Genomic DNA, 13,277 nt, shown 5'->3' on the forward strand with positions numbered 1-13,277 from the left:
TTTTTTTTTTTGTTGCAAATTAATTTGTGTTAGTGTGTTCAGATAAGAGATTGCAATAGTTGTTGTGAGAGTTGTTTATTGAAATGGATATATTATTTTATTATATTGTCTATATTATTTTATTGTATTGAAAACTAAAATAAAACCACTAATATTGAGTGTTTTGTAAAGTGAGAATGTAAAATAAATAAAATAACTTTTTATAGTACTAAATAGCCAAATTTATGGCTCCACCAATGTAGATGCTCTGAGTCAATACCTCTATTGAGTTACTGTTCATCAATTTTTAATTATTCTCTCTCGCATTTCTATTCATCAACAAAGATTTTATTAAATAAAACCTTTTTTTTTTAATTCCCTGCTTCTAACCTAATCTGGGTTGATTTTGTCTTTATCTTTTGATTGATTCTGCGTGGGTTGCTTGCGATGCAGGTTGGCTTTGGGTTGCTTCATCAACATGGTTGCTCACAGGGGAGCTATTGGCTGCCAGGGCCACTAGGAGCTCTCATTTTGGAGCTAGAGATTACAAATCCGAGCTGATAATTGTAGATTTAGGTTGCTCGCGGTGGCAAAGGTCACGGGTTGTTCGGGTTACAGTTCTAGGTTGATTAGGGAAAGTGTGGAGAGAAAAAAAAAATGGAAAAAGAAAAAATAATATTTAAAATGAAATAAAGATAGTGCGTTGGGGCTGATTTAGGCATGATTGGGAATAATTGATGAGCTAAAGTGACAAAAGTGACCAAATTTGACTAAAATTATATAGAACTTAATGTGAATGCTCGTGACAAGGCAGCAAGTTATTGGTGAAAATCTGTCTTGTGACAGTAGGCAACGTTGATGCCAATGAGAACTAGACAGCCAGTGTTCATTGTGACGGAAGACTTATTATCCCACAAGCAAAAGATTTTGAGTGAAAACCAAAGATGCAAGGAGAACCATACAACACTACAAAAAAATTACACTGCTGTCTACCTCATGCGACCCATCTTTGTTTTCAACCACATTGATTTCTTATGGCAGATTCAGATCATAATCATACACTCTAGGCTTTGATGTGACTGGTGCTCAATTTTGTAAGTGATAAGTATTCAGCGTAGAAATATCTTGTGCAAGGAGATACGATTTCATCTCAGCCAAAAACAAGACTATAGAATGACTGCAACAAAGCCAATATTATTAATACAGACATGACCAATGTGCTCACATTTGTGTAGAAATGATGTTATATATATTAAGCAAAGGTTCTAACACATGAGAAGAAAGCAAGAACCCTAATACATTGAGAGAAACAATAAAAATAATAAATCAAGCACAACAAGCCGCTCCATATGCAAGAAAATACCAGACAAACCACATCATACAAACAGGTCAAATGGCTCTTTAGTTCATCTCACTTCTTCAGTACACTGCAAATGAAACACACTCGTCAGAAGAACTTCATCATAACAGGTAAGAAACAAGAGGACACAAGGATTGGCCCATCACAAAAGTTACAATTGAGATTTCATGAAATAAAGAAAAGAAAAGACAAATTTACAGGGGGAAAAAACCCCTTAAGATGTGAAACTCCAGAGCAACAGTTAGAGGTGAAGATTAGTAGACCTAACTCTGTGAATCATAAAGAGGCCAGGCAAATCCAATAGGCCGTAAGTTACACAGATATCATCCTGCCTAGATTGTCCCTCACTTCATGCAGTTAGTTCCACAGACCACAGATAATATCAAAGTCCATTAACAAGTCCAGTCTAAACAGACTTCCTTATGACGTAGAAGATTTTATTCAAGGAAATCCCAATTCTATTTTTCCTTGAAGAGAAATCTATAAAACATCCTAATGATTGAAGTAGATTGATGATGGACCCTATATCTCATTACACATAACCATCCCTCTAGTGCATAACATAGTGGCCTAAATGCTAATGAAATGTGGTTAAAAAGATCTGGACACTCCAGCATAGATAGTAAAATAATTGAGAAATATGTACAAACAAGCGTGGATACAAATTATGAGATTATTTTTTTTAGGGCAAGAAATTCAATTTGGCACTCTCTTGGAGTGCTTCACACGTGATCAGTCCTTTGATTAACAGTCAAGGTTGAAGATGAGGGCTGAATAGCTTGTTCCCAACTTCAATAAGAGATTTGTATGTTGTTTTTTATGAAGACTTTAGTCTCTCTTAAGAAGGTCCTTAACAAAGGTTTGATCTTCCTTTTGTTGAGACAAAGGTATCACAAAGCTAGGCCTTAAGGTTTTCCCTGCAACAAACATGTTAGTGCTTTTTTTTTTTTGGTGAAAAAGTGTTTGTAACCTCCTTTTTTTTTTAATTCAATAGTTACAGCGAGGGAGGGAGAATTTGATCCTAGGATGTTATGAACACAACAGGAGGCACTAACCAATTGAGTTACAAGGCTATTGGCAAGCGTTTGTAACCTCTTATCCAACTACTCTATTTATAACAAGCTTAAGCAGATAGTTACTTTCTAGAGGTAACTACCAAACGACATGACTTGATTTATCCCTACCAATTTAGGTATTTCGGGAAATATATAATTTAAATGGCTTTCTGGGCCTAGAGGGTGATCCACTTGAATATGATATGGCTTATATTGGATTTTTTCAGCTAAATTAGCTTAACCCAAATTTAACTTGATTTCAGAAAACATGGTAGTGAATGTCACAGAAGTTTTGATTTAAATTTTGGAATTGGCCCAATTTTAGATTTAGCTACACTTCAATAAAATTCCTTTGTCTCCAAACGATCCCTCAAGACTTATTTTCATACAAACTCAAGATAAAGTTGCCTAGGGATGAAATAATCTCAATATAAAGACAAATTAAGGTAAAAATTAACCTGGACATCCCATCTAAAGATAAATTCACTTTCAATTAAATGATTTGGGTGAAAGACATAATGAAATAAATTTACTCATCTTTTCTTTGAAAAATAATTTAAAACAAAATTCTTTAAATTGAAAATTTTCCAAAAATTTAAAGAATAAAAACATTGTGATTCTTGTGAAAGTAAATTTAAACAAGTTGGACGTATGGATCCGTATGTCACCATCACCTTTACTTCTACCAAGTATCAATGAAATAAAAGATAGGCTTACCAGGTTCCATCGATAGCACCTAACCTATGCAGATTTTGGCGGACCGTGTGTGTGTACACACACACACACACATATAAAGCAATAAGGATGGCATAATGTTAATTTCATTCTGAAGAGAGAGAAAGAGAGAGAGGGAGAACAGCCAAAAAAAAGAAGCAAGATGAAGAATGAGTGAATGACACAATGCCATCCATCCAAGCATCTTCCTTGTATGTTTCTTCTTAACACACACAGAGATAATAAATGACAAAAACAAATAAAAAATCAATGAACTAAATAACAACAACCTTGCTGAGCTTTGCTTTTGACAATGGAGCAAAATCCCTCCAGAAGAATATTGTGCAGACCAAAAAAAAAGAACTCAAGGAATAGTTGTCTTTTGATGTGACAGAGAAGTCAAAAGAGACACAAACTCCTTATATACTCTAACTCATTTATGATGTGGTTTGAGTCATATTATAATTCTATCATTGAAAATTTCCATTTTCTTCTTGTCATTAAATTTCAACATATATATATATATATACTCATATTAATGGACATATTTATGACTACCATCATTCTAAATGAATCCACAGTCCCCTTATAGCCTACTTAACTAAATTTCCACTTCAATTTCATAAGAATGCTCAACCATATGACACTTTGCATGAACCTACATGATCTCTCATCCTTATGAATGACGAAACTTAGTCAATGTGTCCAAATAGAAGATGGGGATACTATAGTCTTACAAACATTATTTTGGTAATTCCAATAAGTAGCCAAGGGCCACACTATGCATGTTGACACAGATAGAAGCAAACAAGATGAGTCAATTGTATTAAAGCAAAACAAAATATGAAAGCTTCAACAACAAGATTGACCATCCCATAAACTGTCAAAAATTTCCATGAAGAAAACACAATCCTTGTATTCAACCTAAGCTACAATTTGTAAAAAATTTCTCAAAATATTTTATCATATGGATCTAATTAAATGATCCACAACCAATTTCCTGGATTTGTTAACAGCTAGAATCAGAAGAATTATAAAAAGATCACCCTACAGAACAGGACAATAACTCATATAACTAGAATTGATATAGATGAACAAAAAGACGCACAGTGCATGTTTTAAGCCACTGATGAAAAAGGATAGGAGCTTACTTGTACAAATATGCAGCAATTCCCAGAATTATACACAACAAAATAATATCAATACAGAAATTCCGACTCGATCTCAGCTGGAAGAAAATAAGACTTGTATTAGATCCAGCCAAAATTTTAGAACATGGCACAGTGAAGCATATGCATATCTAAATTTGAAGAAGTTGTAGCTCAATTACCTGATTCACTGTGTCTTTAAGTCTAACATTAGTATTCTTAAGGTCAGATGCTGCCTTGTCCACCTGTAAAGATGTGAACGGAATGCTAAGTAATTTAAATCTTAAATTCCAACCGTGTAGCTTTGAAACTACAAGCAGACGATGATGTTTCTCACCTTGGTGTCAATCTCATCCATCAAAGGAACTTGCCTATCTAATTCCTGCACTTATTGGAACATGTGACAATCAACAAGCATAGATATTGTAATGGAGCATAAACTAACATACAAGACAGCTAACCTCATTCATATCAGAAGCCATGTTTTTCAGTGTATCCAAACCTTCGGATATCATATCTAAGCCTTGATCCTGTAAGAATGTGAGAGAAGCTAAAATGAAGAAAACATAATCAAATAGAATAGTACGCATGAATGTGAATCACAGTTTAAAATAAAATTAAAAACTACAAATCCAAAACAAATGACTTGCCTGCTTTATTTTCCGCATTTCAAACTCCTGCCTGAATCCGCTCGACTCCTCAGTTTGTTGAAAGTATTCATCATCAAACCGACCATCTATAATCAACATGGAACACAATTAAACCACAATAGTCAATCAAAAAACATCCCCCATATGCTAAGCAAGATTGGCAAACAAAACACGAAGTGTATACAAAAAACCATACATCTAAATAAAATCAAAAATCACCTGAATCAAATTTGATCTCAGTACGAGAAGCTGAAGCCGCCCAACCTCCACTTTGTTTGGCTGCAGGAGCACTCCCATCTGGTATAGCTTGGATCCTATCCGGCAATGCAAGCACCAAATCATTACGAGCAGCAAGCTCCTCCCCCGAAAGCCCTTTCACCTATAAATAGGTCGGAATCAATTGTCCATTAGACAATTACAACACCAATGCATTTATCTTTCGCTTTCTTAGACGCAAAAGAATCCCATTAAACCATTCACTTGAATTACGAAACCGAGCAACGAAAAACAAGTACAGAATTCAGATCTAAGTATAGAAACTCAAATTACAAAAAGAGTCCAAAATAAACTCCACTATATTCAAACTCATCGAAATTCATAAAAATGAATGTAATTACAAAAGAATAATGAAATACCAACCTTTTTCACAGCCAATCTCTGCAACTTAGGGACCTCCTCTAGCAATCTAGCCTTGGTTCGACGAACCTCCGCATTCATCGCAACTGCCGATGCTTTATTCTTCTCTTTCGAAGCAGACTCCGCTTTCTGCACATCAGATCACTCTCAATTTGATCCAAATTTTTGCACAATATATAAACCCTAATTCTTCGCCCCAAAAATCTCAACTCAGCTAAGAGTGAATTCAACTACACAGCTAAGTCCATGTAATTTTTATACTGAATTACATTCTTTTTCCTCAAAATTTTCTTAGTAACCAAACAGGTCAGGTCGACAAAGTAAGGAAAATCTAGAGAGAGATTGAGATGGAAGGGACCTGAAGAGCAGATTCGAGGTCGGCCTCAACGGCGGCGTAGAGGCGAGCGAAGGCGTCGTCGCCGGCGACATTGAGATCCTTCTGCTTTTCGACGTCGTATTTGTCGTACTTCTTGCAGATCGCGTCGACTCTGGTCAAGATGTCGATCACGCTCATCTTCTGCTACTTTTTGTTTTTTACTTTTTACAGCTTAACTTGGATCGGAGTAGAGAAAGAAAGTAGGAGAAGTAAAAAAAAAAATTAGAGAGGAAGAAGAAATTGAAGAGTTCAAATTTCTTAAGAGTTCTGACTTTCTGCTTCTGTTGTTCAGGTCTGGTCACCACTCAACCAGCACAGTAGCGGTTTCTAGAGCAAATGTGGACTTTCGAACTACAGCCTGTTGTTTCTCCAAAAAAAAAAAAAAAAAAGAACTACAGCCTGTTTTGCTTCTTTTTTTTTTTTTTTAGCTTTTTATTAAGAGATGCATGATTTAATTTTATAAATTTTAAAAAGAAAAAAGTTTGTAAGAGTTTTTTTTTTTTATATATATATATACATAATTACTTTTCTTTTCTTTTTAAGAGAATAAATATTTTTTTTAACCCGACACAAAATATTACCAAAACAAAAAAAAATTAGAATGCCTAGATCCATCTCTTTCCAAATCCTGAGTAACTAATAAGGGCATGGAGGAGTTAGAAATTGGTTTCAAAACACTCAAAATTAGAGTATTTATTTTAAATTACGGATTTGTTTGGGATCCGTTTATTTTGTTGAAACTGAAATTTTTTTAAAAATACTGTAAATAAAGGTAAAAATTAGCTGAAATAATATAGTGGGACCCATGAATAGTACCAAAAAGTGCAGTTAAAACTCATAAATAGTAGCAAATATAAGCTAAATAGTAAAATAAGTTGATAAAAATAATCTTTGCCAAATGGATGCATTTTGCATGATTAATTTTACCAACTTATTTTACTATTTAGCTTATTTTTACTACTATATTTAGGTTATTTTTGCTACTATTCATGGGTCTCATTGTACTTTTTAGTACTATTTATGGGTCCTACTTTACTATTTTAGCATTTTTTTTTTTTTTTTTTTTGAAGGTTGATCATTGTTATAGTTTTTTTTTTTTTGGGTTTAATGTTAATATATTGTGAGTTTGATGTGTTTAAGGATGTTTGTTTGAGGCCGATCATGCCAAATATTTGTTTAGATGATCGGTTTTTTGTGTTTTGTTCTTTTTGATCTTCCGTTGGACGGTTTCTGATGCTCTATTTCCCAGCTTTTGATCGTTGAGTTTCGGTTGTTTGGTGCTTCAGATTGTATTTCTTTTTTGAAAAGTTTGCTTTTTGGTTGGTTAAGAATTGTGGGTCTTTTTCATTATGTGAAACTCTGTATTTGATGGGCCAAAATTTTGGTGTTCTTTCAATTTTTGGGTCTCTTTGTTAATATATTATTGCTGCTCTTATCTCCAAACGAAACTTTATAACTAAAATTTCCAATAAATTTAATAGTGTAAACTTTTTGTTGTTGGGTGTTTGTTGAATTCATTAGTGGCTGCACTGCCTGCACATGTCCTTTTGGTAATGTTTGCTTTGGATTGCTTACTCTAACAGATCCATCGAATTTGGTCTTAATAATCTATTTTGCTGAAATTTCAACGCCGCGTGCACGTGGTCATTGCTGGCCGTGTAATGCAAAAGAAACTGGTAAAAATTCTTTAAATTTCTTACAAATTTATTCTAAAACTGGACCGGTTTATCTCTGTCTCGCGTCTTTTCTAACTTCTTGAACTTGTGCAGTTATTTGAATCTAACTTTCCTATCAAGCTAATCGTTTCTGGTGGGTTCACTAGTGATTACTTGCATTTCTTAGTTCTCATGGTTCTCTATGCAGTAAACGCACGAGAACTTATATAGACTGATTGCATTGACCAAGATTTAATTGATGAAAATAAGCTAAATAATTATCAATAAATCCATGGGGCGTCGATAAGAAGGTGATTATTAATTTTCATCTGAAGCTGAACCGTTTGTAGTGGTTCCTCTTATCTCCATGAGCTGTATTTTGGACAAGCTTTAGTAGATAGACTTGGTTCTAGTTTTACCTTGGATTGCCTTAGCATCAACTAGGTTTAGACTCTTTTTTATCATGCAGGTTCGGGGCGTGATGGTGTATTATTCTTGCTCGCATGTTTTAAGTGTGAAATCAGCGAAAGAATCTTAGTTAGTATGGAAATATTGGAATGATGGCATGTCAAAATTGGCAGGTGAGAAGTTTTGATACTACAAGATCTCCCTCTCTCTTTTTCTCTCTGATCTATTTCCTTCTTCCAACCATGCTCTCAGAAACTTTTTAATTATATACTCCTGGGACCTTAGGGTGATTCTCTTTACAACATTGTTGACCTTAATTTTTCTTGTCATGTCATATTGTAGCATTAGTTTTATATCAAATGTTCATTTTTGGATTTTAGAAAAAAATTTGTTTGCTAAGATCTACATTGCCTTTTGATTTAGTTAACCCTAAGATTTTCTGTATATCAGATGCAGAAGTTAGGGGATAGCTTAGTTTTTTGTGGTTTCAGTTTTCATTCTGAAGTGCGAATGGTTTGCAGGCACTTTGGTCAGGGGCAACCGAAGAACAGATTTGAACTGAGATCCTGTTTTCTCTTAAGGGTTTATTAGCATGATCTGCTGCCATATTGGAGTGTGTAAGCCAGCATTGATATAGGGAGAGCGAAGTATATGGTACTAAAGATTTCATCTTTAGCTTTCAGAATTGTCTAGACCTTGTTCAATTGACATTCATCTTTAGAACAACGTGATTCCACTCCGGGGTCAAGGGCTGTATTGAAATCAATGACCTAGTGATTATTTGGAGGGTTTCCTGATATTTATATCTATTATGTTTGAGATCATAGAAAAGTGATGCAAGATGTTCAATATTGAGAGATTGTTATTTGCTCTCTAGGCAAGATTATAAATATGAAGGAACCAGGAATAATTTGCTTTATAGTTTTTATTTGTGTTGTGCTGAATTGAAATAAAGGGATGGATTTTGGTTAACCCTATGGATATTTGTTGGCCTAATAAGCCTGGAGGCATCTGAAGTGCTTTTTAAAGTTCTGGCAGTTGATTCATTCTTTCATCTTGTCCCTGCATCTGGAGCTGCAGCAGTACAATGAGTGGGTGTAATGATGTCACTGTGGGGGAGTGTGCTGACTGGCATTTGGTCCATTATCACATGCCATTTCTTGTGACTCTTATCTGTTGGTGCTGAGTGGATAATACATTTCTTTTGTTGATCGAACTTAGGTTTGCTGATCCTGGCAGTTGGCCTATAGTTGAGATCACATACACACAAGTCACTGGGTTTAGCTACACAGCTGTTTGCAAAGCATTAGGCAGTTATAATCTTACTCATTGTACTAAATGCCATGAATACACTTGTTAACAAAAGCTTGGAAGTGCTGATCCTGTATTGTCCTAAGACAAGGCTTTGTGCCTTTAGATTGATATAGTTTGACAGGGTGGAGACTTGGTGCTTTATAGTTGTCATTGCCTAGAGGGAGGGAAGTGGTTTCTCTGGACAGGAAGGCTAATTGCACAATTGGTGAAACCCGTTTCTACATTGCTGACAAGTTCCCAACTTCCCATAGCAGCAGCTTGCTTTCAAAGACAGCTGCCAAACTTGGGATTATGGAGACTATCCAATTTTCCTGTTAGGATTTCCCCCCCTAAATTTACAAGCCTCTTTGTGTCTCTGAGAGAGAGTTTTATGTACATGTGTGTGAAGCTCTATCTTATTTGGAGTTGTCCATTTGTATTTTTAGGTTACTCGTATTCCCCTTGATTAGAATCCAGCATTTTCTGAAACTTGATGCAGTCTGAAAAGGACTCTTCCTGGAAGGAATACATAAAATACTTGGTTATGTTTACCTAATCCTCTAATTTGATATTTTTTCAGAAAGTAGTTTGTAGAGTATGATTTGTATCTAAGAGGTACTATATATAAGCATTCTGATATGATAAAAAGTGTTGTTGGTATCATTATGGAGATTTTGTAATGAATAAATCATGGACTGGATGTTACAGCAGTATCATGTATGGTGGTAATTGTGTTTGCAAGTTGTTAGGCTACAATTGTGACTAATGGTAATTCCTAACATTTATGCAATTCTTAATTTTCTTCAAATATGAGGCAATAAATGGTGACAAGTTGAAAAGATGCACAAATAAAATTTTTAATTGTATTCACCCAAAGACATAAAGGACACAAAGTTGAGAATTATTAATAGTAAAATATTCTGATGGTGTATCTCTTGTATACTTCCTGTGTACATTATTTGCACCCTTTTGAGCCATTCAATGAATTTTTTATTTTTAGAGGAAAATGATTGGAAGATTTAAAAAAAAAAAAAATTATATATTTTAAACTTATTTTCATAATTTGCTTGATGTTCTATTGCCCCAACTAGAAAGTTGTGGGGAAAATAAAAAACTTAAACCAGATTTGTAGCTAAAAATTAAGGCAATTGCAGTGTCAAATTCTCCTTGGAGCACAACTTGTTAGGAAATTTGAGTTGCTTGCCTGCAGTAGGTTTCATCTGATCTCAGCCTCATCCTCTTCCTTTTTGTAAGGAGAGGTATTAGGTGTTATGGTTTTTACTAAGTGTGGAAATGAAGCTGAATGTAAAGATATGGTTAATATGATATGTCATATGAGGGTGATGATGCCAGATAAGCCCTGTTTGCTGGCCCCAGTAGAAGGGAGAAAGTTTTACATATGATGCTAGTTATCTGACAGAAGTACAACAGTGGAAAACTTCTCAAAAAATGGCATATAAATGAGTGCCTCTTCTCTAGTGCAGGTTCTTCACCTTTTTCATTTTTGCTCTCTCTCTCTCTCTCTCTCTCTCTATTAACTCTTTTTTCTTTCGAGAATGGGTTCTTCATCTGCTACTCTCTCTCTCGATTAATTTTTTTCCCCTTTTTGAAAAAGGACTTGAAGGATGAAGGCAATATATGTATACACACACACACACACACACAATATTAAAGCTTAGTCCCAATTTTTTTGTGGCGGTTATGAATCCTCGATAGATTAGTTAAGGGTTGGCCACACACACATACACACTGACATGAAAACAAGTTATTTTATATACTGGGTTTCCCTTCCTCCACTTATCTTTCTCCTTGTCTTTGTTCATTCTTCTGTGTGTTCATATAGATGTCAAGTTCCATGATACTGACTTTGTCGACATTGGCCTTTTTATAATATTTATTGTTTACCCAATTGTGTCCTAGACTTGTCTGACATGTCTTAGGCATATTCTAATTGTGAGAAATATATGTTTTCAATTTTACATGACAGATTCTGCTCAATGCCACTATCTGTTTGTGTGGAAGCAATGTCCTTCTAGATGGGTCTGCATCATACACCATGTGAAAATTATATCTGTGCTTTTCTTCAGTGGTTGTTAGCACACTCTTGTTGTCACCGTATCTTATAACTCTGATTTTACTAGTCTCGTATAGAGGCCGAAAACTTCAGAAGTTTTCTTGAGTCAATATAAGTAATTCAACTGCTACAGATAATGCCACAGCTTCCCCAGTTGGCTTCCTTCATTATGAAAATTTGGATCTCCTTTTTGCATGATTGGTATGCCAAACACCTTGTTGATGACTTGAGAAGCTTTATGAGTTAATTGAAATAATTGATAGCTACATGTAATGCCTCAGATTCCTCATTCACCTGTATTGAAGTTGGGATCTTCTAATTGCATGACCAGTATGCATTCCCTCAGTTGGGGGATCTTTTCATTTTGGGTAAATATGAATTTGAAGTTGCTGGTGGTTAAAGAAATATTTTGGGAAGAGTCTCACCTAATTTTCACATGCATACTCACTTCTTGTTCTGGCCTTCCATACTAATTATCTTATTTTTAAGTTTCCCAAAAATTTTTAACATAAAAAAATATGAAGCACTTATTTGCAGATTTGGGTTGCTAGGAGTACTATGGATAGTGGTTTATTTTCTAGATTACAGCTAACTTTTGGGTTTCAGGGTAATTTTCTTGGTCTTTATAGCACCTGTTGTTGAGCTATTGAGCGGTTCAAGAGATTCTTCTTAGTTACTAATTCAGTCGACTTGAACTTCTGTTTACAGTTGCTACTAATACACCTCTGTTCACTCTCCCTGTTAAGGTATATGTCCATTGTCTTATTGATATTCGTTGCTATGACCAATGTTGGATCTTGTTGTTTTGATGTTGACTATCTTCCTAACCTATTTCCATAAATAGTTTTTTTTGGCTATTTAAATTCAAGGAGAAGAGTAGATGAGGCCATTTTAGGTGTAAACTCCAAGTCCACGTAGGTTGGTTACAGGTTGTATTCATCTATCCAGGGAAAGGTTGATCTCATGGATATTACTTCTTTCTTTTTTTTTTCTTTTTTTTTTTTTTTTTAATCTGGGCATGACTCATATTCATCCCTAAGTCGCTCAAACCCAGTAACCTTAACACTCATGACAGATAGCAAAGACACCCTTCGACTTAGTGCATCAGCGGCCTTATTCTCAACTCCCGCCCTATGTTTCACCACAAAGTAATAGCGTTGCAGAAACTCAACCCAACTACCATGCCTAAAATTCAGCTTCTTTTGAGAATGAAGATAACGCAAAACCTCATGATCAGAGTAGATAACAAACTCTCGGGACAATAGGTAATGGCGCCAATGCCAAAGAGCTCGGATAATGGCATAAAACTCTTTGTCATACGTGGAGTACTTTTGCTTAGCGTCATTCAATTTCTCACTGAAATAAGCAATCGGGTGGCGCTCTTGACTAAGTACTCCTCCTATACCAATACCTGAGGCATCACATTCCACTTCAAAAGGCTTGGTAAAATCAGGGAGACGCATGACAGGTGCCTCAGTCATCTTTTTCTTTACCTCAAGGAAAGCCTTAGTAGCAGCTTTAGTCCAAACAAACTCCCCTTGCTTCATGCAGTCAGTGATGGGGGACATGATGGTACTAAACCCCTTGATGAATCGGCGGTAAAAGGAAGCAAGCCCATGAAAACTTCGAATTTCATGGATATTCTTGGGCTCGGGCCACTCCACAATTGCTTGAACCTTTTGGGGGTCAGTAGAAACTCCCTCAGAGGATACTATGAAACCTAAGAAGACGACTTTATCGGTGAAGAAAGAGCACTTCTTGAGGTTGCCATATAAACTCTCCTTCCTAAGGGTAGTACAAACTTTAGTTAGGTGGTCTAAATGTTGCTCCCTAGACTTACTATAGATAAGGATGTCATCAAAGTACACAACCAAGAATTTTTCCATAAAAGGCTTGAGCACTTGAGTCATCACTCTCATAAAGGTACTA

The 13,277-nt window shown here is 35.3% G+C and overlaps 1 protein-coding gene and 1 long non-coding RNA gene across 5 annotated transcripts; one reads left to right on the plus strand and one right to left on the minus strand.

Moving 5' to 3' along the window:
• Positions 1-1,153: 1,153 nt before the first annotated feature.
• LOC112005511 (syntaxin-71) lies at positions 1,154-6,262 on the minus strand. The gene is made up of 9 exons (XM_024037763.2): positions 5,901-6,262; positions 5,546-5,671; positions 5,126-5,285; positions 4,907-4,992; positions 4,718-4,786; positions 4,594-4,638; positions 4,439-4,501; positions 4,260-4,336; positions 1,154-1,406 (listed from the first exon to the last, which is right to left on the minus strand). The coding sequence occupies exons 1-9, from the start codon at positions 6,054-6,056 to the stop codon at positions 1,391-1,393; spliced, it is 798 nt and encodes a 265-aa protein (XP_023893531.1). The 5' UTR covers positions 6,057-6,262; the 3' UTR covers positions 1,154-1,390.
• A 760-nt stretch (positions 6,263-7,022) lies between these two features.
• Positions 7,023-12,323, plus strand: LOC136066963 (uncharacterized). Of its 4 annotated transcripts, none has more exons than XR_010628489.1 (6): positions 7,023-7,594; positions 8,043-8,154; positions 8,503-8,635; positions 10,529-10,758; positions 12,057-12,094; positions 12,193-12,323. It is a non-coding gene; the product is annotated as an uncharacterized LOC136066963 (long non-coding RNA). The 4 variants fall into 4 exon arrangements; XR_010628491.1 differs by lacking the exon at positions 10,529-10,758 and adding an exon at positions 11,886-11,955 and having other exon boundaries at positions 7,030-7,594; positions 12,193-12,321; XR_010628490.1 differs by lacking the exon at positions 10,529-10,758 and having other exon boundaries at positions 7,037-7,594; positions 12,193-12,319.
• Positions 12,324-13,277: the final 954 nt, after the last annotated feature.

The sequence above is a fragment of the Quercus suber genome, unplaced genomic scaffold, assembly GCF_002906115.3.
Source record: "Quercus suber isolate HL8 unplaced genomic scaffold, Cork oak 2.0 scaffold_53, whole genome shotgun sequence".
Taxonomy (NCBI): domain Eukaryota; kingdom Viridiplantae; phylum Streptophyta; class Magnoliopsida; order Fagales; family Fagaceae; genus Quercus; species Quercus suber.